At 44.1% G+C, this 25191-nt stretch overlaps 1 protein-coding gene and 1 long non-coding RNA gene across 3 annotated transcripts in view; one reads left to right on the top strand and one right to left on the bottom strand.

Moving 5' to 3' along the window:
• Positions 1 to 497: 497 nt before the first annotated feature.
• LOC147578614 (uncharacterized) lies at positions 498 to 8591 on the bottom strand. The gene is made up of 2 exons (XR_015255418.1): positions 8247 to 8591; positions 498 to 2976 (listed from the first exon to the last, which is right to left on the bottom strand). It is a non-coding gene; the product is annotated as an uncharacterized LOC147578614 (long non-coding RNA).
• Positions 5707 to 25191, top strand: part of SATB2 (SATB homeobox 2) — a 192444-nt gene continuing 172959 nt past the window's right edge. Inside the window, exons 1-2 of one of the 2 annotated variants that reach the window (XM_025934980.2) lie at positions 5707 to 5800; positions 10146 to 10373. In XM_025934980.2, the coding sequence (XP_025790765.2) occupies positions 10205 to 10373 (169 nt within the window). In that variant the 5' untranslated portion in view covers positions 5707 to 5800; positions 10146 to 10204. Of the gene's footprint in view, positions 5801 to 8603; positions 8927 to 10145; positions 10374 to 25191 lie in introns of those variants that run through there. The other variant, XM_086719222.1, reaches the window with a different exon arrangement.

The raw sequence follows: 25191 nt of genomic DNA, 5'->3' as shown, positions 1-25191 counted from the left end.
TTTGAGTCTCGCAGCCTAAAACAAGACGAACTAAGGGGAGCTCATCGATTTTCTAAATAAAAGTGAAAAGGAGAAGTTCTCCATAATATGTAAACACTGAGGATGTGAGCGCACAGGTTTGGGTGTGTTCCTGGGAACTTGGGGAGCCGCCCCCTCTGCCCTCCACGGTTTGCAAACTTGAATTCTCATCGCTTTTCATTGACTAGCCTCTGACCCCCACAGTAATCTGATTCAGAAATACTCTTCATTTCGTTAGATTGACGTTGGCAGGCACTAGCTATGTTGTATCTGGTAGGGAATTTAAGTTCAGTTAGATTTGAGCTTAATGCTTTTCGAAAAAGTCTTTTAAGCGATTTTTTTAAACTTCCATACAGCTAATGAAAACACACATATCTCTATACGATTGGAGAGAAACATGCTTAGATTGCTTTTAGATTTCTGAGATTTTGTATAGGCGCCAACAACTCCGTGGACACAGACAAATGGGCTATTTGCAGTTATTATTCATGAAAGTTCCTTTATATGTTTAAGTTGAGGCATGGTTCCCAGGTGGAAAAATTCTTTACGACTAAAAACATGCTTTCAAAAAGGTTAGAAAATTGAACCAAAAATTTGGAATGCATGATAGTATAGAAGTCTTTACAGAGAACAACAGATATCACTACAATCCACCAGAATTCCAGGAGTGGAAGTCAAAATATAGTAAAAGTTGATTAAAATGCAAACTATTAGGGACGCATTGCAAATGTCTTTGTCACATCCAAAGGGAAAAAATCTTTAGAACCCTCCCTCCTTGTGCTGTACTTGTGTTGAGACGAATTGTTGTTAACATTTTTCTCTTCTGAAATAACAACAGTTCACCTTTCAAAACTCTTCACCACAGAGCGACAATGACGATTGTTCTCCAGGAGAAGGACTTTTGAAACAAACAACTTCTTTCACATACTCACACTTGCACACCCCACACAAACGCACACACACACAGTTGCCGGGTTTTCTTAAACGTTGCTTTTGAATGAGAGAGAGAGAGAGAGAGAGAGAAGAGAAGAGGAGAGGAGAGAGAGACAGACTGGGAAACTCGAGCTTAGGTAACCAACGAACCCAATTACTAGGCTTTATTGATACTAAAAGGAAAAGTTCCCCTCGTAAAATTTCTCTAAGCTTATTAGTTATTTAAATCAGCCCCAGGGCTGGACGAGCGACGCCGCAGGCACCCACTGTCGGCTCCTGGAGGTGAGCAGACGGCGTCCGAGTCCTGACCCGCCCGCCGCCTCTCGCTCGGCACTTGGCACCGGGGGCAAAGGCAGGCGCAGCCCGCTGAGGTGAGCCACTTGGCACGAGTGCCGGGCCTGGCACGCTTGGAGATAGCTCCGCATGGCCTACGGGTATTAGGGTTTGGAAGCGAACAGGTAGCCAGTGATGAGGGTGCGGGTGAGCAGGCCAGGCGGACACGGAGCTCCGGAACTCAGCGAGCTGGCGGCGCGGCTCCGCGGCGGGTGCGGCTGGGCACCGGCCCCTGCGGCCCCCGCGACAGCGCGGTGTTTTCGCCGCGAGGCTGGAGTCCTGCAAGAGTGCGGCTGATGGCCGCCAGGCGTGACTGCTCGGGCCTCCAGGGCTCACCCCTATTTTGTGCGGGGCTCGGAGTTTTGTAATTGGACAGGCACCAGGTGAATTTGCACCTTTCCGGGTCGTTGTCCCTTTCAGTAGCTGGCAGTCCCCAAATTGTGTGTGCGTGCGCGCGTGTGAACAGTTGAATTTATTAAAAATAAGCCCCAGCCTACCCACTCAAGTCCTCTGAGCCCGACGTGGGGACTCTCAAATCCTGACGTAGCGCCGGGGCAGCTCGAGGTGATGCCTGGCTCTGCTGGGCTTGGCCGCGGGGCCCCCAGGCAAGGCACCGCGGGGCGGGGAAGAACCGAGCTCCAGAACACCAATGTCACGGACACCCGGGCGTTAACTCGGGGGTCAAGGCTTGACGGACTAAGAGGGTTTCCGTGGGGCTTCGTGAGATGGAGAGAACAGGCGAGTTACCAGCCCAGGAAACCCTCTAGGGTCCCCGCCACTCCAGACAGCTTTGGGCCGCCAAATAGACCGACTAATCGCTTCGTCCTCTGTCCCAGTAAGTGCTTGGCACCTCGGGTCCCGCAGCAGGCTTTCTCGCTCTCTCCCGCGCTGTTCGAGAGCAGCGCGGACCTAAGGTCGCTAAACGTCGCCGGAGCTGCTAGAGCTAGCTTGGGCCGCCTCGGGCCCGGCTTCCTGGGCTGGCTGGCCCCGGCTAGGGGTGGGCGAGAATTTCAGCACACAGGCTGCCCAGCCTGCAGGCTGGGGTACGGGTGGGGCGCCGTGGCCTGGACTTTCCAGGTATGCTTTTTCATTACAAGGGGTTGGGGTGCCGAGGTTCTGCCTGGCGGGCGGGTGCTTGTGTAGGGTGGTCCGGGTTTGCCTGGGCCGGGGACCTGCCCATCCCCCCCTCCCCCCGCCGCATCCTTAACCTGTGGACTTGAGGCTACGCGGAAAGGCCGGCTCGGGAAAGCAGCGGGATGAACGGGCGCCGCAGGTTTCGGCCGCAGCCCACGCGGTGGCGCTGTCGGGAGAGGATGCCTTATCTCCGGTCTGGGACCCTGGCGTTGACCCGGGGTCCGGAGCGACGGGGCCGTAAGGACGAGTCGAGGTCGCGGGGTTCTTCGCCGCTACCTTGGGCCCCGGGATTAGAGATGGGGCAGACCCCTTTCTCCTCGCTCGGTGTTTCCAGAGAGAAAACGCAGCGAGTCTGGAGCGGGATTCCGGGCTCAAACCTAGGCCGCCCGGGGGTGGGGGCGGGGCGGCAGCCGCAGCTCCTTTAGCGTTTCGTGTTGTCCCCCCTTGCCTTGTTCCCGGTCGTTTAAAGTCGATTTCTATTTTTAAAAAACTAGATTAGCGGGGCAGTCATTCTCTCCTTGAGATGCTGCAGGAGATCCAGCTATTAAGCTCTTGACTCTGAAAAAGAGTGAAAGGATTCAAGAGCTCGGGGGCGTTGTCTTGTGTCGCTGGAGATGTGCTCCGAGCCCGCAGGCCCTCCGCCTTCCCGGGCCTCTCAACCCGCGGCCGCGGAGGAAGCACTTCCACACCTCCAAACCAAAGTCTCCCTTACCTTCAAGACAAGTCCCTTCGCTTTCCTCACCCGGGGCAGGCGGTGCCCACCCCCGACGCGTTCTCCCACCCCCGACATTTGGGGCCTCAGTGCACAGAGCTCCCAGTCCTCGCCTGAGGCAGCTCCAGAGCAGACCTTCGCGTGTCCCCTCCCGCCCTCTGGGCCTCTGCATTGTCTGTTCCCGATTCCGGATTCTCTGACCTCCTGGGTGCTCAGCTCACCATCTAACACAAACTAGTTGCCCAACACCCATCCCCAACCAGTCTTCTCCCTGGGACGCTTCTCTCCGCCGGGCCGCAGGGACTCGTTCCTTTGAGGATGGGAGCAGGACCTTCACCACCCCTACCTTAGGCGGCCCGACGGCTTCCGCACCGCTCCGCCCCCGCCCAGGCCCCAGAGCTGCTGCGGGAGCCAGGAGTAATTTATCTTTGCCTGGCGCGGGTTGGGATTGCCCGGCTCTGATGCCAAAGAGGAAGGCGTGCGGATAACGAAGTAAGTGTCCCCCGCCCCCTGCGCTCTGGTCAGTCCCCAGACGCCCCGGAGCAGTCTGGGAAAGGGCTCGAGCCCACCCTAGTTGATCTGCTCTTCTACGCGCATTCCCCTGGGGCGTTCTGGCCTCGGGCCCTAGTCCCCTTGGCACATCCAGTTTCCAATCCAAGCCTGGGGCAGTTATGCGGTTCGTGAAAATGTTGGTCGCCCAACTCTCCCCGGACAGTCCGCGGCGGAAATTGGCTTCAGAACTGGTGTGGGCTTCATTTGAGAGAAACGATTCCCTCCCGCCCTCCTCTCGCCCCCAGCAGAGCAAGCCCGGGTTGGGGGGGGGGGGTGCCGCAGGGGGGCGGGAGAGGCAGGCCTGCGTGGGTTCCTAGGAGCCATAGAAGGCTTTCGACGCTGGCAATTCCCGTAGAGCTTTGCCTGTGTGTGCGAGAATGGAGGAGAAACGCGGCACAACTTCCCCGTGTTCTCTAAGAAGCAGCGCAACGCCGGGAGGGCCTCTTTGCCAGGGTGACCAGACCTGAAATCCAGGAAGCCTGGTGATGGATGCTGGGCCCTCAGAGGTCTGGGTAGTCCGGCCGAGAGCCGGTGTCCCATGCCGGGCAGCCGGCACCCTCTGCCCGGGCAGTCGGGCCTAGGCCGTCCTGAACGGTCATTGGGGAAGGAAGGTTGGCCAGAGTCAAGAGCTAGCGCAGTAGGAACCTCGGTGTGGAGAGAGAGAGAAATCAAGAAATGTCAGTAAAAGTGCAGGCCATAAAAGGAGAAGAAAGGCCTGACAAGAGATAGAGAGAAAAGGGGAGAACATGGAAATTAGAAAAAACATGCATGTTTAAGCCCAGCGCATAAAGATCCGTTGATTTTTAAAATAACAAATCTCCGTGTGATTATGAAAGACAGGCGACCTTTGACTAAATGACATATGAAAAAATTGGGGGTGGGGGGGGAGAGGGGAAGACGTGGTAGTAGATTCCTGACAAAAAACGTCAGTGAGAAGCAAGTTGAGGGATAAAAATGTCCCCCAACGTGAACTTTATGGTTTGAGCACTGGAGCAAACTATCTGTGCACAAATGCGTTTTGGATAAAATTATTTTTTAAAAAAAGTAATGAAAACCAATTCTTTTGAGTGTGATTTTGTTTAAAAAATGTTTGGAAGTAAACTACTTGAGGAATATAAAACGAAACCAAACAAAACTTTTGAATCATAATTTATTTAGTTTTAAAAAGTGGAAAATTTTAGCAAAAGATAAAAACGTTATTTAAAATTTCTTATTGTAAAAATTAAACATGCTGAAAATAATTGCTTACTTCAGTCGAAATTAGGTCAATACAAAAATCGTGCAGTAAAAAGCTTATGTAATTTGAAACAGAAAAGGCCTTTATTAGGGACAAAACTCAAGGGGAAAAAAACCCCCCGCACACGGGGCATGTATCACAAAACTTCCTAGAATTCTCTTTTTTTTTAATTGAAAGAAATTTGTAAAATGTGTTACTAAATATAAATCTACAAATATTCAAAATACATTTCTAGTAATAACCCATAGTTTTTGGTATTTTCCTTTATGTTAAATGCACCTTTATATGTGTTGAGTTCTTTTGCCCAAAATGATAGCTTTGTTCATTATCAAAAACGGACAAGAAGAAACTCCACTAATGAGAAAATCAATTAATTTAAAAAGGGTGCAGAATCTGAAAACAAACTAGCCACAATGTACATTTAATTGTACTTAATTGTATACTTTATTTAAATCACCCTTCTCAGGGGTTTAATAATTTAGAATCAATAGTTCCTTTCAAAACATAATAAAATATTTACGCTTTATAAAATGTTAACCCATTAACAATACCGCTGTGTTGTTTATGAGTGTGACTGAAGTCTCCTACTCATGCTGTTGACATAAGCATGTGAGGTTAGCGAAGTGATCCTTCGCAAAATGTAAATGAAGATCTTCAGACAGTGGTGTTTATAAAATAGCTCATTAATGACTTAAGATTGAATCGCTCCAACCATTCGCATCATCAGATATAATAATAGTGACGAATCAGACAGGAAAGATCCTGGCTAAACCATTTGCATTTTTTTTTTTTTTTCCAGAAGTACTGAAGTCCTAATATCACCATTTCTTCTAAGTTCCTGGACACTGATCCGGAGGAGGATTCTGCAGTTCAACACCAAGGTAAGGAAAGAAACAGCATTATTATCGTTGTTAAGATATTTGTAAGAATTGCGTCTTTCCCCATTTTGAAAATGGGCTCAAACTCTGACAGTGGTAGTTGTTTTTTGCAAAACCCCCTTCCCATTCCGACGTGAAACTACAGATTAAAAAAAAAAAAAGTTTGTTGCTCAAACTTACAGTTTGTTTCTTTGCAGCCAAAAACCTTTTAGCTACCACGAGTTGGTTTACTCGAGCCACTTTGTTCTCACAGACTTCGAATTGTGCATTTTCTCTAACCCGTTCGCTCAGGGAAGTGGGGGAGATGGGATTTGGGGAATAAAAAGCAGGGAAAAGAAAATGCTGCCTAAAACTCCCAGGGTGGCTCCCCGAAGATTTACTATCAAGCCTCACTTCCTTTCTCGGCTGGGCTCCGACAGCCTCCCGGGTCGCCTAGGACTCCTTTGGAACTTGGTGGGCGGCGCCTGGGTGCGGGATTCTCCGGGATCTGGGCGTTGAGACAGAGGCCGGGGCAGGTTTAGTTTCTGGGACCCTTTCTCTTCCAGAGGCTCCCCCGCCTCCCAGGCCTCTGCTTTTGAGGGAATGGCTGCGCGCACGCCGCCCACCGGGTAGGTGCGGCGAGTGGACGGCGGCCTACCTCCGGGCACACTAGGCTGACGCGGCTTCCCCCTGTCTGTGCACCAGCCCAAGATTTCCAGAATTACCACCCGAGCGCGTTTCCCAAAAACGAATTTAGTTTGGCCCTCTGGCGCCGCCGTACAGCCAACACTTCTTAAGGGGGACTGGCGGCTCAGGCAGCGAGATGGTTGGGAGTCCTCCGGGTCCGGGGGTTTAGGTAGGAGACACAAGGTGTGCGGTAGGGATTGGAGGTGCCGCCAGCAGAGGGGCTTCACTGGCCTCAAGGCGGGCGGGGACGCGTCCTCATTTTCCCGCCACAGGTCCGGACTGCGAGTGTAAGCCGGCGCCCGAGGCGGCTTGCGGGGGCCGCAGCCCCTGCCCACGTGCTTTTCTTTAAGGAGGTCCCGCGCCCAAGCGGGACCTCAGGGACAAAAGCGCGGACGGAGCTCGGCCTGCTCGGCTAGTGCTCGCGCCACCTTAAATGAACACCGCGGCTGGAGTCGGGCTGCGGGCGGCTGCGGCCGCGGGAGTCGGCAAAAGTTTGTGGCTCAGTTACACCTTCGCGGGACCTGCTGTGGACGCCCCCGCGCGGCCTCCCCCGGGACGAGGAGACCAGGTCCTCACCGCACACTCTGCCCGCGCTCGAAGCCTAGTGCCTGAGCCGCCTGGGGTCCCAGGAGTCCCAGACCCGCAGCCGGAGGACAGGCAGCCCCACCGCCCTCACTGCCTCCGCGTCACGGCCTCCAGGCGGCCCGGGCTGAGCTGCTCGAGATGTCGCCGGCGCTGCGAGCGCTCCAGGGACGTCATCCAGGGATGCCCCCCGCCCTGCGCCCCCCACGCAGCCCCCTCTCCTGTCCCACCCGCAGCCCGGCGGGCAGTGCTGGTACTCCTGCCACTCAGGACACCCGGGCTATTGTTCTGGACCCACAGCCGCGTCGGCTCTGAGAGAGAAGCGGCCTTCCCCGCGCGTGCGGCGGCGCGGCGGGCCCGGACGGCCGGCTCTGCGCGAAGGGGGAGCTCACAGGCATCGGGAAAAGTTGCTCGGAGGGGCGGAGGCGGTGGGTGGTGGGCGGAGGCGGTGGGTGGGGGAGGCGATAGCCCTCCTATCTCCAAAGTCGAAAGTACTCCGCGCAGTTAGCCGAACCGGGAGCCGAGGCAGCCGTGGTTGCCTACTGCGCGTCGGTCTGCGCCTCCGCCGGGAAACGAGGCAACCAGCGCCTGCCGTGTCGCCGCCGCCTCCGCGCCGGGACGAGTGCGCCTCCGGGCTGGGCGAGGCGGCCGCGCCCTGGACCCGCCACAAGGAGGAGGACCAGACCCGAGCCCCAGCGCCCGCCTGCACCCGGGCGCACCCACCGGCCTCGGCCACCGCCTCGCGCGGCACTCGGTTCTCTGCCATCGGTCCTCTGCCGCCCGACGCGCGCGGTCCTCGCCCCACCTCTCTGCCACCGCCGACTCTCCCCTTCCTTCTCTACCCTCCTCCCTGCCTCCCACCCGCCCCTCGCCAGTCCCTTCTGCCTCCTCCGCAGCCCCGCCGCTGTTTGGGTCGCCGGGCTCACAGCGATTGATTGATTGATGTTTAATTTCCTGCCAGGCGGGGCCCCCCTCCCCCCGCAACCTCCCCAGCCCTCCTCCCCGCCCCCCACTCTCCTCCTTCATTGCGGTGGACCAGTCTGGCTTGGGTTTAGATCTTTCCCCCCCAACCTCCATCCCGAAATAACCCAGAGACTTCCCCTACCCCCACCCCAAATTATTATTTTGAAGGCGCTAGATTTGGGGACGGAAAGGGGGAGGGGGAGAAATCGGAAACCGAGGACAACCCAAAAGGACTCACTTTGCCTGATGACTCAACGCAACTAATAATCATCTCCCTCTCAGTGTATCTCTCTCTGCGGCTTGTCAGTGAGTCCGGCTCCGGCTGCTGGCGGCGGCGGCCGAGAGGGGAGAGGCTGGAGGTGACAGCTTGGGCAGCCGCCGCGTTTCCTCCCGCGCGCGGTCCCGGGTCCCTGCGCCTTCTTGGCTCTGGGTGACACCGGCCCTAAGGCTCCGGCCGCGCCTCCTCGCGAACTAGCAGACCTGCGAAGCGGCAGCACCGGCCCGCCTCCGCCTCCTCCCAGTCCTCAGCCCTTTCTCTCCAGAACGGGTCTCCTTCCCGAAGGTGTGAAAAGGCTTTTTCAGCCTCCTTCCCTCTTTTCCCCTCCTCCGCCGTCTCCTCCCCCGCTCGCTCGGGTGCCCCTTTGGAGGAACCCTCCTTTCCCTCTCCTCCTCCTCCCCCTACCCCCCTCCCCCCCCCAATCATCATCATCATAACAACCATCTCTGCACTAGAAGACACCCTGACCCAGGACCTTAAACGTTAGGACCTGGGAAAGAGGAAAAGGGGAAGGAGTAAAGAGGAAAGAAGACTAGGAGAACACTGCAAGGCGACGCACCAGAAACTTTCCACCCTGGATTCTCTACTTTTGCTCCATGGACAGAGCCTCAGCCAGCCAAGTTACAGACAGACCGTGAGCAGTAAGTACGCCGGGCGAGGACTCCCACTCCAAGCTCGGGAGTTCGGGGAAAGCCCCGGGTCCGGCTAAGTTCCCTCCCGGCAGCGCTCGCCCTCTCGGACAGCGTAGCAGAGGGAGTAGGGCAGCCCTTCCGCTCTGTCTCTGCATCTTTCGCGTCTCTCCTCTCACCTCCCCTCTGCCACCCCCACCATGTCTCCTTGACACGCGGCTTCTCCCACGGCGAGACCGCCCGCGAGGATTCCTAGCGCACTTTGTTGTGCAGGGTTCCTGCTTCTGGGGATGTCAGTGACAATGTGAGTGCAGTTTCATCAGGTGTTTCCTCCTCTTCTGCCGCCCCCCCCCCCCCAAATCCAGGGGTGCCGAGATCTGCGGGTTCCTTGAGGAGCGCGCTGCCAGCCAAGAGACCCAGAGGAAAACTTTTTGGAGAAAATTTTAAATTGGGGTTGATGAAGGTTGCTTCTTAACCTAATAATTTAGATGCTTTTTGCTTTTGTGTTTTATGCTGAAGAGCTTTTTAAAAAATCACTTAGGATCGGAAGAAGATAAGAACATTCCAAAATAATGATTGTAGCCCCCTTCATTGTGATGAAGGTTATTCTGGAGAGTATTCTGGTGAATACCTCCAAATGTTTTGGGATGCTTATTAATGTGGAATGGTTTTGTGCAAAGTGTGTTTGTGTCTCAAGACTTGCTCGGTAAAGATAAAAAGAAGGGATTCAAGGAGTCCTTAAGGCAGGCCTTTGGCTCCTAACCCGCCATTCACGGCACATTCATCATGTGGTTAATTCGGTTTCTTACGGACTTGTGTACATCCCCTATCCCTTCCTCGAGTGGGTGAGATGCCTTTTTATGAAGTTCACTTCTTCTGCAACCCTGACCCCCGCACGGCGAGGCTGTCTCATCTGAGAACGGCGTATGCCAACCCTGTCCCAATGAATGGGCCACTTCTGGGCGCCCCTGGGCGCTGGCCTGGTAACCGTCACCGAGGGCTAACTTCTGGAGAGCAACTGGGCAGTGTCGCAGCACCTCGAGCTTCCTTTGGCCGCCCAGTGTAAGGTGGGGACCCGCTTCCCGGCTCGGGCCCCTCGGGCAGCGTGGGAGGAAGTTTGTGTGGCTTGGTGCAGCGCTCTGCCACTGGCCTGAACGTCTATCACGTGTGTGAGCGGTTTTCCCTCTTTTTTTTTCCCTCCCCCTTCCCTCCCCCCCCGCCCCCTCCCTAGGTCCCTGCGCGTTTTATTGCGACCTGCCGGTGGGAACTTTGTCTCCGAGTCGGAGCAGCATGGAGCGGCGGAGCGAGAGCCCGTGTCTGCGGGACAGCCCCGACCGGCGGAGCGGCAGCCCCGACGTCAAGGGGCCTCCCCCGGTGAAGGTGGCCCGGCTGGAGCAGAACGGCAGCCCCATGGGAGCCCGCGGGAGGCCCAACGGCGCCGTGGCCAAGGCCGTGGGAGGTAACAGCCCGGAGCGGGGAGGCGCGCGCAGCCCCGCGGCCCGGCGATAATGGCCCGGGTGTCAGGGTTCAGGTTGATTAGGCGCTGTCGCGGTGTAGGATTACAGGAAGTGAATTCCAGGTTGCCAAATAATGCCCCCGTCGCCTCTCATCTGCAACTGGTAGCTTCATGTAGAGTTAAAACAAGAAAGTGGTTTACCCAGAGGGTGGCATTTTTTGGGCACTTTGCCACTGTGTGCTGAGGTGTTGGCAGGTTTATGTCACAGCCAGCTAACTGTTTCTAGATTTTCCTAGAGAGCTTTTTAGTGATTTAACTCTTTTGCTTTGCCTCAGAGTATCTGTTGTAGAGATGAAGTTGAGGTGCGATCGCTTTTGTGGACTAGTCTTTAATGCCCAGGAGCAGGAGTGCTGGTGTTACTTTGTAGTTAGGACAGTCCTTCGAGATAAATTAGTAACAACTGGGAATATTTCCTGCCACAGTTCAAGTGGGAAATAAAGAAGCATCATGAAATCTGCCAGGCCCTTAGAAGCTTTAAGGTCACCATTTTCTAAACAGTTTAAAGTCCTACGCGTTTGTAAGTTTGTTATGAATTACAGCAGAACAGGTAAAAAATAGCAAAGTAGTCCTAATGGCTACATGCTGTTTACCTTTCCAAGCATTTAATATTATTTAAAGAAAACTTTTTGGAGATTTTACTACTTAAACAACCACTTTCCTTTAATGTGGTCAGGAAAAATAATTTTATAAAGCGATATGTAAGAAAGTTAAATATTATTAAAATATGTTGAGGCTTATGTGCTGTTTGCTTAGTTGTTTTGGCATACAAAATGCACAATTCAATATGGCATGCAGTTTTTTTGTGTTTGAGATAAATCACTAGTTTAAATCTTTTTTGCTTCTAGAGGTTTCCCTCCTAATATTTTCAGCAGTAGCCTACTTAACATAATTCTTTATATGAGCACACCTGAAATGATACAAAACCATGGCAAAACTTAGTGATAAACTCCAACCCCATGTTCTAAATAGCCATAGTCTGTATTTCAAAGTAAAGTCTTAAGTCTAAACGTCCATACCCTTTTAAAGAGTTAAAAGACATTTTATAAAATAACACGTTTCTATTTTTACTTAGTTTGCTATTATTATTTCTTCACCGTAGACATTCAGAATGGTTTGCCTTAGTTCCTTATATTAATCATCTCCCTTGAGAAGCACCCATTCTCACAATTTTTAAAGCTTTAAAAAATGATTTGGCTATACATTGTGGCTTATGCACCTTTTATTTTTAGGGGCTTAAAGATACACTTCGATGAAGCAAAAGAAAACTTGATAGTTCTGTGACCACTTTTTAAAATTTGTGTTTATTGTGTTATCTTGAGACTGGAACAATAACTTCAGACTTTTTGTGACATATTTTAGTATATGCATATGAGAAAGAAAAATATATAGCAAATATGGTAAAACCAAGTGTAAGATGATACAAGTGCTGATACTATTTGATTGAAAAACTTGGAAATCATTGGAGGAAGGAGATGTGTTCTCAAAGTGGCCTTATGCATAAAGAAAAAACTTGGACATAGAATTTTGGTTTCTTTCTGAAGACCTGCTAAAATTCACTGAATTGAAAGAAGTCTCTAAACATTTTAGAACATAATTGTTAACAATTGTGATTCCTTAAAAAAAAAAAGTGTTTTCTTTATTCCTACATCATATTGAACTGTGAAAGAAACTCCCTAATTTTGTTGACCAGGAATACCTAAATTTAGTGTGACATAGTGGTAGCGTTTCTTATTTTCTGAGACTATAATTCACATTTGACCACTTATTATAAATCTGGTATAAAGTGAAATTAAGTCTTCAAGAGGAATAATAGGTTTGTTTCAACAAGCTGCTTTCGTCACTTTTACTGAGCTTTAATGTAGTAATATCAAAGGCCTTATTAGTTGCTTTCCAAAGTGAAAATAGAGATGGTATTAGCTTGTCTCAGTAAGTACTGTGTTTAATACTTAATAGTGAAATGGTGAAAAGAGTTTACATATGGTGGGTTTTAAAAAAAATTATAGAGAAAGATTGTATTCTGTATAGCATAGTAGATTATTTAGAAAGATTTTAATTTAGAAAACTTTAAAATATAAGGGCATAAAATTTTGACAGTGTAAAGTTTTTTATTGAATGTTAATATTTTTGGAGGGGTTTAAGTTTATGTGGTTTCCTAATGTATGTTGAGCTGGTAACAATTTCATTTCTTTGTAACTTTTAATCATGTATATAGATGGGAGAAAAGCAAAGCCTTTAAAAAATTTAAAATTTTTAAAAATGTTTAAAATACATTTCTAGTTAGAAGTTCTTTGTCATTGAAAGACTTTTTTTTTTTTTGAACAGGTTAAGTATCAAATAGATTATATTTCTATCACCCTACCTTCTTTTGTTTAAATTTTCTTTATGAAGCAATATAATAAACATAGACAACTACAAAATATTTATAGCTCTATATCATTTATTACCATTTTCAGATATATTGCAGTCTTGTCAATGTTATGGAGATGGTTTAAAAATAGGGCTCAAAAATTGATAGGATGCATTTGTTAATCTTTAGTGATTGTCTTTCTTAAAAGCTTTCCCCCTAAAAATGGGGAGATCATTAAGTTAATTGGTTGCCCAATAATATGGCAGTTTATCTTCCTGCTTTTGATAAACAGTGAGGTGAATAAATGTTTCTGAATGCCTTAGTTGTAATAGTAAATTCTGTTGCCCTTATTCTACGGTTTTAGACAGAGAGTTTGGTATGTTTTTTGGTGAGAATGTGTTTGTTAAAAAAAATTATTTTAGTGTCTGGATTTGACTAGTTGAGGTGGCAGATACACTATCACAGTCCTCAAGGTTGCATTTTAATAGGGGACTTAAAAGTTAGTGTGCTGTTTACAATGTGGTTAGCTTTAGAAGACTATTAGAACATAGATCAGTTTTGCTTTGTCTTTCCAACACCTTCTAGGATGTGTTTGTTCTTATCTAAGTTATGTTTTAAAGCATGTATGTAATAAAATAAGTGCTCAGATGTGTATGACAGTCAGCTTTTATAAAGTCCCTAGGCAAAAAAAAAAAAAAAAAAAAAAAAAGGCTAATATCTCTTTAAAAAACATAGGAAGGCTGGGAGAGAGTTTAGAGCAAGCAAGAGCACCGTGGTGTTGACAGCTTTATATCCCTGCTGGGTAACATTCACTTACTAGAATTGGCGTCCCCTCTCAGCTAGTAATTCACTCCATAAGGATTTTGAAAAAGGATGATTAATGGTGGGGAAATTTATATTTGTGAAATTGTTGATTAAAACTTACAGATCTATTTGAAGATTTAGAAAAAGAAAAGATTATTAAGGGTGACGAAAATAAGAATCAGATGATCCTTTTTGCCACCATTAACATAAGTACCTAAAAGGTTCTGCTGTGTGTAATGCTTCAGCCACGAAACCTACAGCATAAAATGAAAGTGATGCCAATCAAGTTTGCAGAGGAAGCGAAGCTCTCTGCTTTCCTCCTGGACTGCTGAAAGGCGCTGGCCAGTTGTGCTTTAATAGCAATAAATTATTGTGCTTCATTCATTGTTAACACAAGCATTTTCATTTTTAAATGTTTGGCTTAAAGAAAAACTTTCAGACAGCTTTATTTAAACTGAATGAACAGCGCTTGAGTATACCAGATGGTGTATTTGCTGATAGGAGGCATTAAACATCAGAAATCTTTTTGATATTTTTCATTTTCCTATGAATTTTGATCTTTTTTTTTTTTTTTTTTTGGTGTTAAATGTTCTAGGCTTTTGGGGGGAAAATGTTTGAACACCGTGAATATCTTTTAGAGATAGTTGCTGTTTTTTGAAAAAATTTCCTTTTTTTTTTCCTGAAAAATAATTTGTTTTTAAAATCATGATTTAATCTTGTTGAGGAATTGCCTGTTAAAGTTGTCTTATAACTAGTTGACCCAAAGTAGGCCTCTTCTTCTTGCTAATAGGCAGCCCTTTGAAGAACATAACTGTCTTGTTACAAGGGGAAAAAAATCATTATGCAATACACACTGATGTATTCAAATAGGGAAGCAAATGTGATCACGATTGTTGGGCAGGGCCTCATTTAGAGCTGAACATTGTCTACAACAACAGTTACTTTAATTGTCTACATGTGGAACATTTCCTTTTAGATTAAAAGAAATGCAGTTCAGGTCAGGTGCAGTCACCATATTAGCAGTGTAGGCAGACATTTTACTCTTTGAAGGGAGTACAGCTATGAAAGAGTATAGATATTGATGTATTGAAATGTATAAAATACTTGGAAATTTAGACACATATTGTCAACCTGGGTAAAATGACGAAAACCCATTAAATTCATTTTAGCCAAGGATGAACACCATTTTGCTTGTAGGGAGGCCTCATGTTATTACTTCCAAAGAGAAAAGATTGTATTTCCCTTTTACATTCTACTTTTTTTTTTTTTTTTTAAGGGTTTGAGATCTTTTAAATAGAATGAACTTAGGCTTTGGGGTCATCCAACAATCTAGCATGTCCTCTGTAGTTTTGCTGAGGTAGAAAAATAGCCCTTTTCTAAAGTGTTTTTAGTCCTTGGCCTGTTATTAAAATAAAGATATACTTGGTTAAAAAAATATATGCAATGGAACATACACATTAAACAGAACATAGGGTATCCGCCCCTCAAAGTCCTGAGCATAATTTGATGTTTCAAGTAATTTTGGAAGCCTTGTGTTCCATCAGCAGAAACCCACTGACCATTATATATTCAAGATCATCTGCAATGAAATGTGTGTGTGTATGTGTGTGTGTGTTGGAACTACATAGATGTCCCTTAAGACATTTGTTTTTTAACCCCTGTAGAAAATAAGCAATATAATCTTTTCCCAGGGGGTTGTGACTAGTAGAATCAGTCTGTACGTCTTAGATATCTTGTATATATATTATATTTATGTATATATAAAAAGACTTATTTATTAGAGGTCTAGGAATATGAATTTGAATTATTTTAAGAATATGGAAATCAGTTTTAGTCCAGGAAAGGCAGGGTAATTATTTGGTATATCTGGCAAAATATATCTCATAAGCAGTCAAGTGTAGTGGTTCTACTTTGATAATTTAAAACCTTTAGTTTTCTTTTTTTGAAAAGAGACTTCAGTGTAGAGACTTTACATGCATTTGTAAAAAAGACATTAACAGGGCTAGATGAGTTCTAAACTCTTATTTTTTAGGTCATTTTAGAGAGTTTAGGTTTCTGTTGCTAAAAAGGAACCTATTCTTCACCATTAACAAAGTTTCTTGTAACTAATAATCTCACATTAGGTAAATAAAATACGTTCATAATTTGTTTTTGTTTTTTTTTTTTTTCAGGAATCTAAACTTTATCCCACATAGCATGTAAATTAATAAAAATCCTCTATCTTTTATTTAATAAGTAGGGTTTTTTGTTTTTTTTTAAACCTATGTAACTAATGTGTGGTAACATAGTGGTTTTTGCTGTCTTCCTTATAAGAGTGCTGAGATACAATGGCATTTTGGAACATATTTAAAGATGGAGCATTTGACAAAAGTTGTATGTGTAACAGTTTGTCAGTGAAAAGTGACAAGTGGGGAATGACAAATGAAATGTTGGCATCATCACTCTTTATTTTGATAAAAATGTCTCAATTTGCAGTGATATAATACTGTTTCATATTATTTCATGAGTTGTGTGAGATGCATAAGGGGAATTTAGATTTTGTGAACGGAAAATTAGCAGCCCAAACTCTCTTTTCAGAAGCTTTGGCAGCACATTCCCCACCCCACCCCCTACTCCCCAAGAGTAAGAACAGCAGTGAAATATTGGATCTAACCCATACATTTTAACTCATTATTTTTTAAGAAAGAAAGAAAGGAAAGAAAGAAAGAAAGAAAGAAAGAGAAAGGAAAAAGAGAAAGAAACAAGTGAAAATGGTTTCAAGTAGAAGACCTTTATGCGTAGCTCAACAAATGAAGAGAGTTAGCCTTTTTTGCTTCCATTCTTTTCTTTATAGTGATTTTAAAATGAGTGATTTCCCTCTGCTGACTTTGATTATGTGGGGCCTTTCTCACTTCCAATCACCACTGCTCTCTAGCATTAATTTAGGGTGCCAGTAAAGAGAGTTGTGAGTTCCTTTTATTTTAAAGTGCAATAGAGGTTTGAGAATGTCTATGTGTTAAAAATGGATTTTTATATACAAAGGATTCATCATCCTACTACTTACAGGTAACGCGATAGATATTTCAAAGTCCACGTAGACGGCCCTGAGAGGAATTGAGGTATGAGTTAAAACAAAAGCCAGTTGAGTACTTACAGACTTCCAAAAAGGCACAGACGGAGCCCCTATAGCGTGTTATTTTCCATTTTCTGAAGTCACATTGGTTCCCGTATTGTCAGTGATCAGCCAAACATTTATTTTCTTCTTTTGCATGAAACAAGCCTTACAAGCACTTCATGCTACACAGTGTTTATGTAAAAATGTTCCATGGTGGAGTTTTCAAAAGCATGGAACTGTATCTCTGTAATTTTGTTGTTGTTGTTGTTTTCAATTAGCAGAATTGTTTTGCTGTTTAATAGCAAGTGATTTTAAAAATTGTGGCAAAATCAGTATAATTAAGTGAAAGCCTGCATCAGAAATTGTCTTCCACCACTTCTGTCTTTCTCTTCTCACCTACAAAGTTTTACTTCTTCCAGATTTTTTTTTTTTAAAAACTAGGTAAAAACGACCTAATATGGAGTAAATTGCCTTAGACATATAATTATGGCAGTGGGGTTTATGGGATGTATTTTTTCCATTTTCACTGATGTGTGTACCTTTAAAACTTAAAAAATAAACTAGTGAATATTTTAGTTACTAGTTTGGCAAATGCTTAAGATGAAGAAAAAAAGCATTAATAGAAATTTCAAGAATTTGAACCTTGCAATCAAGTTATCAGCAAATTAGGGCAGTCATATCGTACGAAGAATGTTCTTTATTTGTGGTTATGACACATTAGGATAGTAAAACTCTAAGGGAAGTAGATTTCAATTTTAGTTGCTCACGGTATAAGGCAAATTTGGATCTGCCCTTCACTAGTTGTCTTATCATTGGAATGGAGTTCTGTCTTAGCACAGTGGGTTATTAAACGATAGCATTTAACATAACAACAAAGATTAGAAAGTTCAGAGGAAACACTGCAAGCTTATCAAAAAGTATGCATTTCACACCAGACTGTTTGGTGCCCACTTATGGTTACACAGTTACTGAAATGTGCCCAGCAGCTCAGAGACTTTATGTGTTGAAGACTTGCACAGATATGAAAAAAAAAAAAAATTAATAAGACTCTGGTTAGAGCAAGTGTTTCCAAAGCACTAAGATTTAACAGAGGTGATTTGCATTTTTCATAGAAACAATTTTAATTTCATCACATTAAGCAGAGATATCTTTTTCTTTCTTTAAAAAAATTTGTTTTTTACTTGTTTTTCTATTTGGCTGGAAAACGAGTGTATCAGTTCTTTTATAACTGAATATGATTGATTTTCAAATTTCCTGATTGGTCCCTGTGTTAAAATTGCATATTTTTATTGCATTTGTTCCAATTCTTTATATGTATAAGGAAAGGCAAAATTGATAGTTTATTAGGAAAACGCATTCATGTCAAAACTGTTTACATAGCAGTGTTTTCAAAACATTATATTTTTTTGGTTAACAGAACAAGAACTTTCTTTTATCATAATCCAAAGATGTGAACAGAGCAGCATGATAAATGTCTCTTTAAGTGTCGTAGTAAAAGAAAATGACTTGCCTTCTGAGGCAGTGGAGAGTTTATGTTGTTTTGGACCCATTTCCCAAGCAGTGATCGAAAACAGATTACAATAACAATTATACAGTCAGAAGATGCAATATCCATTTCTGCTTTAATTGAGTGAAAGAATAATAAAAACATCATTAAGAAAAATGAGGTGGACCTGTCACACAATGTACAAATTTTTAGTCTTGGAGAGGATGCAGAATAACTGAAATGCTTTTCACTTACTTTGCTGTGTTTATTAGCTAAAATCTGTTTTGGGAGAGACCATTTTGTTCTTTCTCCTCCCTGGGAAGTTCCTAAAGGAGCCCCTGGGAGGTGGTTGCTCAGGAGACAATTAAAAGTGCTCATTGATTTTGTCTTTATATGCAGTTTGAGAAGGGCAATCACATTTTCTTATATTCTACCTGAGGTATAACTCCCTTCCCCCACCTTTCTTTTAAACCTCTGTAAATGAAAGACAAACATGATGACTGTTTCTCCGACAATGGAGCTCTCCCTGGTAAAGGTTAGGTGTGATCCTGGACCTGCTGTTCCTCCTCTGGAAGGCATAACCAGGCTGAAGGGGGAGAGAGAGTTGAAGGTGAATGATGAGCACCCTTATTTCTTCTCAGCACACATGGGGTCGGTGGGGGGACCCTGAGTTTCCATGTGTACACATCACTGACATTCACTCAGGCAGCATAGACTGTCACTTGAGATATATAGGCTCTGGCCTCCATTGGTCATCATCGGAACCGTTATTAAGTCCATGATCCTTCACACTGCTCAGCCTCCCTGCCTCTTTCCCCAGAGTGGAGCTTCTGGCAACTCAGAGTGAGCTGGCCGGCAGCAGCCAAAATCAGTGGCTAGTTTTCTTTCACTCTGGGCTGTATTTCTTACTCTATTCATAGAAACTGTGAGCTCCTGGCAACTTTGGTGATGACAGTGGACTTAGCCAGACAGTGGAGTTAACCCCTGCTCATTGCGGGGATACTAAAACCACAAACAATGTTGGCCATCAGAGTATTTGGAGCCCAAAGTTTGGACAACCTTAACAGAGTTAGAGGAGAACATTTCTTTGATCTGTAGCTAAGAATTTTCTTGGGTTCAATATTTAAAAATCTTTCTGAGAATGTTAAAATGAAAGGAATAAGATAGGCAGTAAACCCTTAACTGGTGGAGGTCTCATAATCCCAGAACTGTCCCAAGCATAATCCCCTTTAGAGTGGAATTTATATCAAACAGCTCAAAAGGCTTTTTTGTTGTTGTTTTGTTTAAATTCAGTTCAGAGAGTCTACTTAATAGCACCTTCATTAAAATACTTTTGTCAGCAAAGGGTTTTTCAATTTTAGCATCTACATAACCTAACAGCGGCGACGAATGCCACGAGCTTTAAGGGTCTATTAGTGGTTCTGTTTTTTTCTGGACTTTATAATTTAAACCTAAACATTAATTCTGGGTGGAACTTGGCATAATGTCTTTTTGCCTTGGAGGGAATTTTTGTTGTACAATTAAAAAAGTTTTTTTCTTTTTTTGTACAGTCTCCTTCTCCATGTCTCCCCTTCCCCGAGTAAATAGCAGTTAAATAGTCAAAGTCTTAAAAGGGCTTATTTAAATAATAAAAAAAAAAGATTGATTATTTTAGGTGAATTTAACAATTTTCCATTAGTTCACACTGTAAACTAGTGCTTTTGATATTAACAAGAAAGACCTGTGGGGCTGATAATGCAATGAAAATATTTTTCCTCTTTCTCTTTCTCATGTATGAAAGTTAGGTGGTAAAATTTTTAATAAAATCCTATTTGATGACTCTTGAAACTTATAAATCAGTTTCAGGTCTTTATCAGAAGGGGAGAGACAAAAAAATTCTTTATTTTATGTCACCTGAAATTGTAGCATTGACTAGAAGGAAAGAAGTTGGAATCTCACTGTTAAACAATAAAGTGCCTGAATTCCCCAGTAGTAGGTATTTTGGAAAATTAAAAATGAGTATTTTCTGAACATTAGTACCGTATTAGAGTTGAACTATTATAGGAATCTGATTACAAGGTCATTGTGAAATTAAAAACAAGTGAGGAAACTCTGCAAGGACGAATCGTCCTCATCTGAACCCCAGAAGGCATGCTGCATGCTAGTGAAGGTGCATGCTGGAGAAGAGTGTTCACGGAGTGGGGCTAAGCCAGGGTACCCCTGAAGCTTTGTCTGGCGTTCAGCTTCCCAGGCTCCATTCAGACAAGGTTTTGTGCTATAGATGTGGCAGGTGTGGTATTAGAAGACTGAACACCCTTTATTTTCGAGGGGGTATAAGAGGAGCAAATTGTTCTCTGAAAGTAAGTTATACACACATTTAAGACCCAAGTAAAGGCACTTTACAAGAGTAAATAAGGTGATCCTGATTTTTTTTTTTTTTTTTTCCTTCTCAAATGAATCTCCAGGTAACATTCAGCAAAACTAACTCTTTTTACAGGCCCATTCATATAGTCAGTTTGGGCCTTAAGCACATTTTTACAGCTAACTTATAAACCCCCCCAAACTGGAGCTCACCACTGAAGGCCTGCCAGTGCTGTCACAAATGGCCATTAGTTCCCAAGAGACTTTGAGGAGAATCAGAACTGTACGAAAACTATAGCAAGAACCATTTTGCTTGCATGTGTATTTTTTTTTTTTTTTTTTTTTTTTTACCATCATGACAACAATGTTGGGGTTGGGGGGCAACCTGCATGTTCAGGACTGATACTGTATGCTCTCCCATGGAAATGTATAGAATTCCAATTAGCACAGGGTCAGAGTATAAATGTACCTCTTTTCACACTATTCCAAGTGGTTAGTGGAAAACAAGCTGCAAAGTAATTCCCTTGGCCCCCCAATAAAAAGATTTATAGCAAAATAATTCTCAGCCCCATAATGGAACTGTTGTAGGTTTGTGTTTGATATTTATAAAACCGAAATACAGTCCATGTACCCAAACTAAGCGTTTATTGTAAACAAGTTAACTGCCAAGAGCTTATATTCTGTCAAACATAATTATATTGAAGATTGATGTATAGCTGGAAAACAAGTTTGAGGGAGACAGTTCTCTTTACCCAAGGAAAGCCTCTGGGGTCCAGCTCTCTTTTCCCTTTGATAGAACTCACGAAGTCGTCTTTGTTGTCGCCAGCCTCTCAGATATATAATAAACACAGGCTTGCTCGTTGAAAACATATCATTTGTCCATCTTACTTCTGTTAACAAAATAAAGAGATGCATGTGTACTCACGGGAACTGTTAGGTACAGTTTCTTTCATCTTCATGTAGATGAGGGCAGTGGTGGTACCAAGATGAAGTGGCCGCTCTTACCATGACAGGCAGGGCACCATGGCCACACTGGAGTTCACCCCGGAAGGAGCCCCTTTCTCCTTTAATGTGGATTTTGAAAAAAAAAATCTTAAGACTCGTCCTTCTGTTACTTCGTGTTGAGTTTGTGAGATTGGGTCTGCTTTGAAACTGTGGCCTTTTCGGGGTGGGGCAGAGGCTACATAAATATGCTTGATTTTGTGGCTCAAGTTATTTGAGAGTTAAAGAAATTACGAATCCAGGGGATCTAGAAGTGGAATCGTTGAGACTGAGATGTTTCATACCTGGGATTACCCCAGATTTAAAAAGGTGCACTACTCTACCAGGGTCTTTTGCTTTAATGAAGCTAGAAAGTTGTATTGTCCTTTGTGATTTATCATTTATCTTTTTTTTTTGTTTGTTTCTTCCCCTGGGAGGAAAATCACTTTGGGCTTGGATGACACTTCTCAAAGATTGTTAAAAGCAGAATAACATCACTCCTATGGCTGGATGATACCATTTGGATAACATTAAGGATGAAAATAAGATCTTCATGGATTTATATGTTGTGGCTTAAGTGATCTCTTTAGGTTTTTAAATATTAAATTTAATATTTTCTCTTGGAAATTATATAAATTACAAAGGGGATGTCTTAGACTCATAAAGTGAAAAAATAATATATGAGTTTTCTCTGTTCTCTTTTTCTCGTTTAAGTGATTGCTGTAAATTGCGGAGGTACATATATACCTAAAATATCTTGTCTGGGAAGTATTCCATCAGTGGGGACCTGAGTTTCCCCAGTCTGTATGCTGGGTTTTATTAACTTCATCTCAGTCACAATAATAATATCCTATGTATTGCAATCCAGACATCTCAGTGTACCCTTAGGGAACTGCAGAATACACACTATGCTTTTGACTTTCTTGCTCTCTCCTTGTGTTCTTTTCTTTTTCTTTCCCCAGTGTTAGTCCTTTCCAGGGCTTGGTTGCTGTTACCTCTCGGTGGATGCATTTATTGGGTACAAGAATGAGAGTAGCTTTTAGTCTAGGTGATGGCTGCTTGTCTGTTGAAGCTTGGCTTTGTGAAATCTGCATTCACTTCACAGTGATGATTTTTACGCATTAGACATCCATACATGTTTTGCTGTTTGATCCCTAAACATAGTAGGATTTCCTTTTGTAAGGAGAAGGCCTTTTATTTTTTACTATAAAAACTTCACCTTTTCAGGTTTTTATTTGATAAAAATCTCTCCACTCTAGTATGATTTCCTTTGGGGTTTTGCACCAGTGTTTGATCTCAATTTTTAATAATTTTGGTGAGTTAAACTCCCCAAAGAAAACATGCTTGTGCTGTGAAATATTCCCACTAGAAATCTGGGTAGTCTTGTCTTATTGAGAGCTGAGTGCTTGATTCCTTTATTAATTTCTTGCTAGTGAACCTCAGTACAGTTAACCTTTCCTTAACACTACACTGGAGAAATCAATCAAAGATTTTTTATTTTAATTGTTAAATTAGATAGAACAACATTTAGGCAAAGCTCAAAACCTGAGATGAGGAAGCAATGGTTACTGTGAAGGCAATTTTTATTGATTCTTTTTCTGACTTTTGGGACTCTGAGTTGCAAATAGCTTTTCCAGAAAGGATAATGAGAATGAGGGGAATAGCAAATATATCTCCTCTTAAGTACTATCTGAAATATTATCTTCTCAGAAACTTCTAGAATAAAATTTTATACAACGAAGAACAGAAATCTTAATGAGTTATAGTATAGTCGTTTTAACATGGCATCGAGTCTTGAGACTTAATACATGCATTTATAACCCACTGTGAAAAGAACTTTAAAAATTTAGCTTTGAACTACAGGATACTTAAACAATGTTTAACATTCAAACAGTGTTTGAACTCTTCCGTGATAATCAAACTTACAGATTCTACTTTTTTCTTAAAAGAAAAAAAATTTTTTTTTTTCTTAATTCACGATCACCGAACATTTTGTGGCTCTAATTTAGAAAAGATATTGCAGTCCTTCCATGCAGGACATGTAGGATGGCAGGTAAGACCCCCAGGGTCCCAGGATATGTACAGTCACAGAGCATAGTGCTGCTAGCCACTTGAGTCTTACACCAATGGACTGTGATGCCTTCCTAGTGATAAACTAACAATGTCTGTCCACAGTGGTTGCACACAGCCCTGAGGTCTGGTGCACTTCCCCCTTGAGAACATGGAGCAAGCTCCTAAGGCCACTTGTGTGGATTGTTTCTTAGAAAGCTTTTCTTGCATGCCGATGCGGTGCAGTGAGCTACAGTGATGTGATAGACTCAGCTGGGAAGTCACAGGAAAAAGCCAGAATTGACATTGCCTGTTAATGGTGGTTATTAACCTCTAGCTAGAATTAGCGTTTTTGTTGAACTGAACTAACATTTATTTTGGACTTGCTATAAGACAGGCTCAGGGGTGGAGTGGGGAGTGAGGGAGTGAAGAAGGCTTATCTAAATGCAGCCCATGTTGGAGAACGTAAAGGCAGGCCTCTCATTCACTCTAACTGGACATTCCCGACATCAGGGAATTTAGTTCCTTGGGTCAGGCTTGCTATGGCCCAGTTCCCAGGTGTAGCTCAGGCTTTTTTGTTTAGATAAGTAGCCACACTGTGCCTCTGTGTGCCTGTGAAATCCTGTTTTGCAAACTGCCTGGCCAACCTGATCCTGCTACCACATTTCTATAAATGAAGAGTATTGAGAGATGTGGGGTTTCTCCTGCAGACTTCAGGTCTGACTTCAGGTCGAGTTGCGATCTCTCAGTCTGGGGACAGGCCTGGGAGACCAGAACCCAGCTGTTCCCCCTACCGCTTGAAGCTTAGCTTGAGCATGTGGGGTGGTAAGGAAGAGAGGACTAGAGTTCACGCGGCTTCCCCACCCCTGGCCTATTTTTGTTCTTATCTTCCAGAGTTAAGATCTGCCTCAGGGGCTGCAAGGTAGTGTCTGGTGTTACTAGACGGGATTCTGAGAATACAGTATTTCTTGATAGTCTTACCTCCTCACCCTACTTCCCCAAGGGGCGAGAGGCATCAAGGAGCTCTATGGTTGAAACTTTTATTTGGAGGCTTAACCTTGAGTTACAAACACCTGGGTCATGGATGAACATGAAATCAAATTTCTGCATATATGGCTTCATTTGCCCATAGAGTAATTATTAGGCAAATGTTGCCTTCTCCAGCATTGTAGGATTAACTGTGTTCCTCCACCTTTGAACCACACAGGTCACCCACCTCTGTCAGCTCTTGCTTCCTCTTTAGTGAGACTGAAGAAAGAAAACCAACAGCAATGGCAAATGAATTAATCCTTCCGAGAATCTTTGCTCACAAGCAAGGGTCAGAGAGGAACTTTGGAAAGTAAAGCAGTTTAGGGGAGCCCAGAGGATCTCCAGTCCATCTGTGGATGGCTCCCTTGCCCCCAAATATTTTTTCTTCCCCTCCCACCCCCACAATGCCAAGACTGGTGAAAACATGTTTTGTTTTGTTTTGTTTTTTTAATTACATCACCTGAAATTCTTTCCATTAGAAGTTAATGTGGGATACAATGTGTTTCATTTTACAATGAAAATATATCTAAGGAGATTAAAGGACTGCTAAACCATTCAAATAGCAAAGTGTAGCATCTTTTTATCTATTAATCTCTTTGGAATTTTCGAGCTCAGCCCCTGGGGGATTGGG

This window comes from Puma concolor, chromosome C1, assembly GCF_028749965.1.
Source record: "Puma concolor isolate L17-30 chromosome C1, mPumCon1.1.hap2, whole genome shotgun sequence".
Classification (NCBI taxonomy): domain Eukaryota; kingdom Metazoa; phylum Chordata; class Mammalia; order Carnivora; family Felidae; genus Puma; species Puma concolor.
The sequence above is the reverse complement of the archived record's forward strand: the minus strand, read 5'-3'. Positions and strand labels throughout refer to the sequence as shown.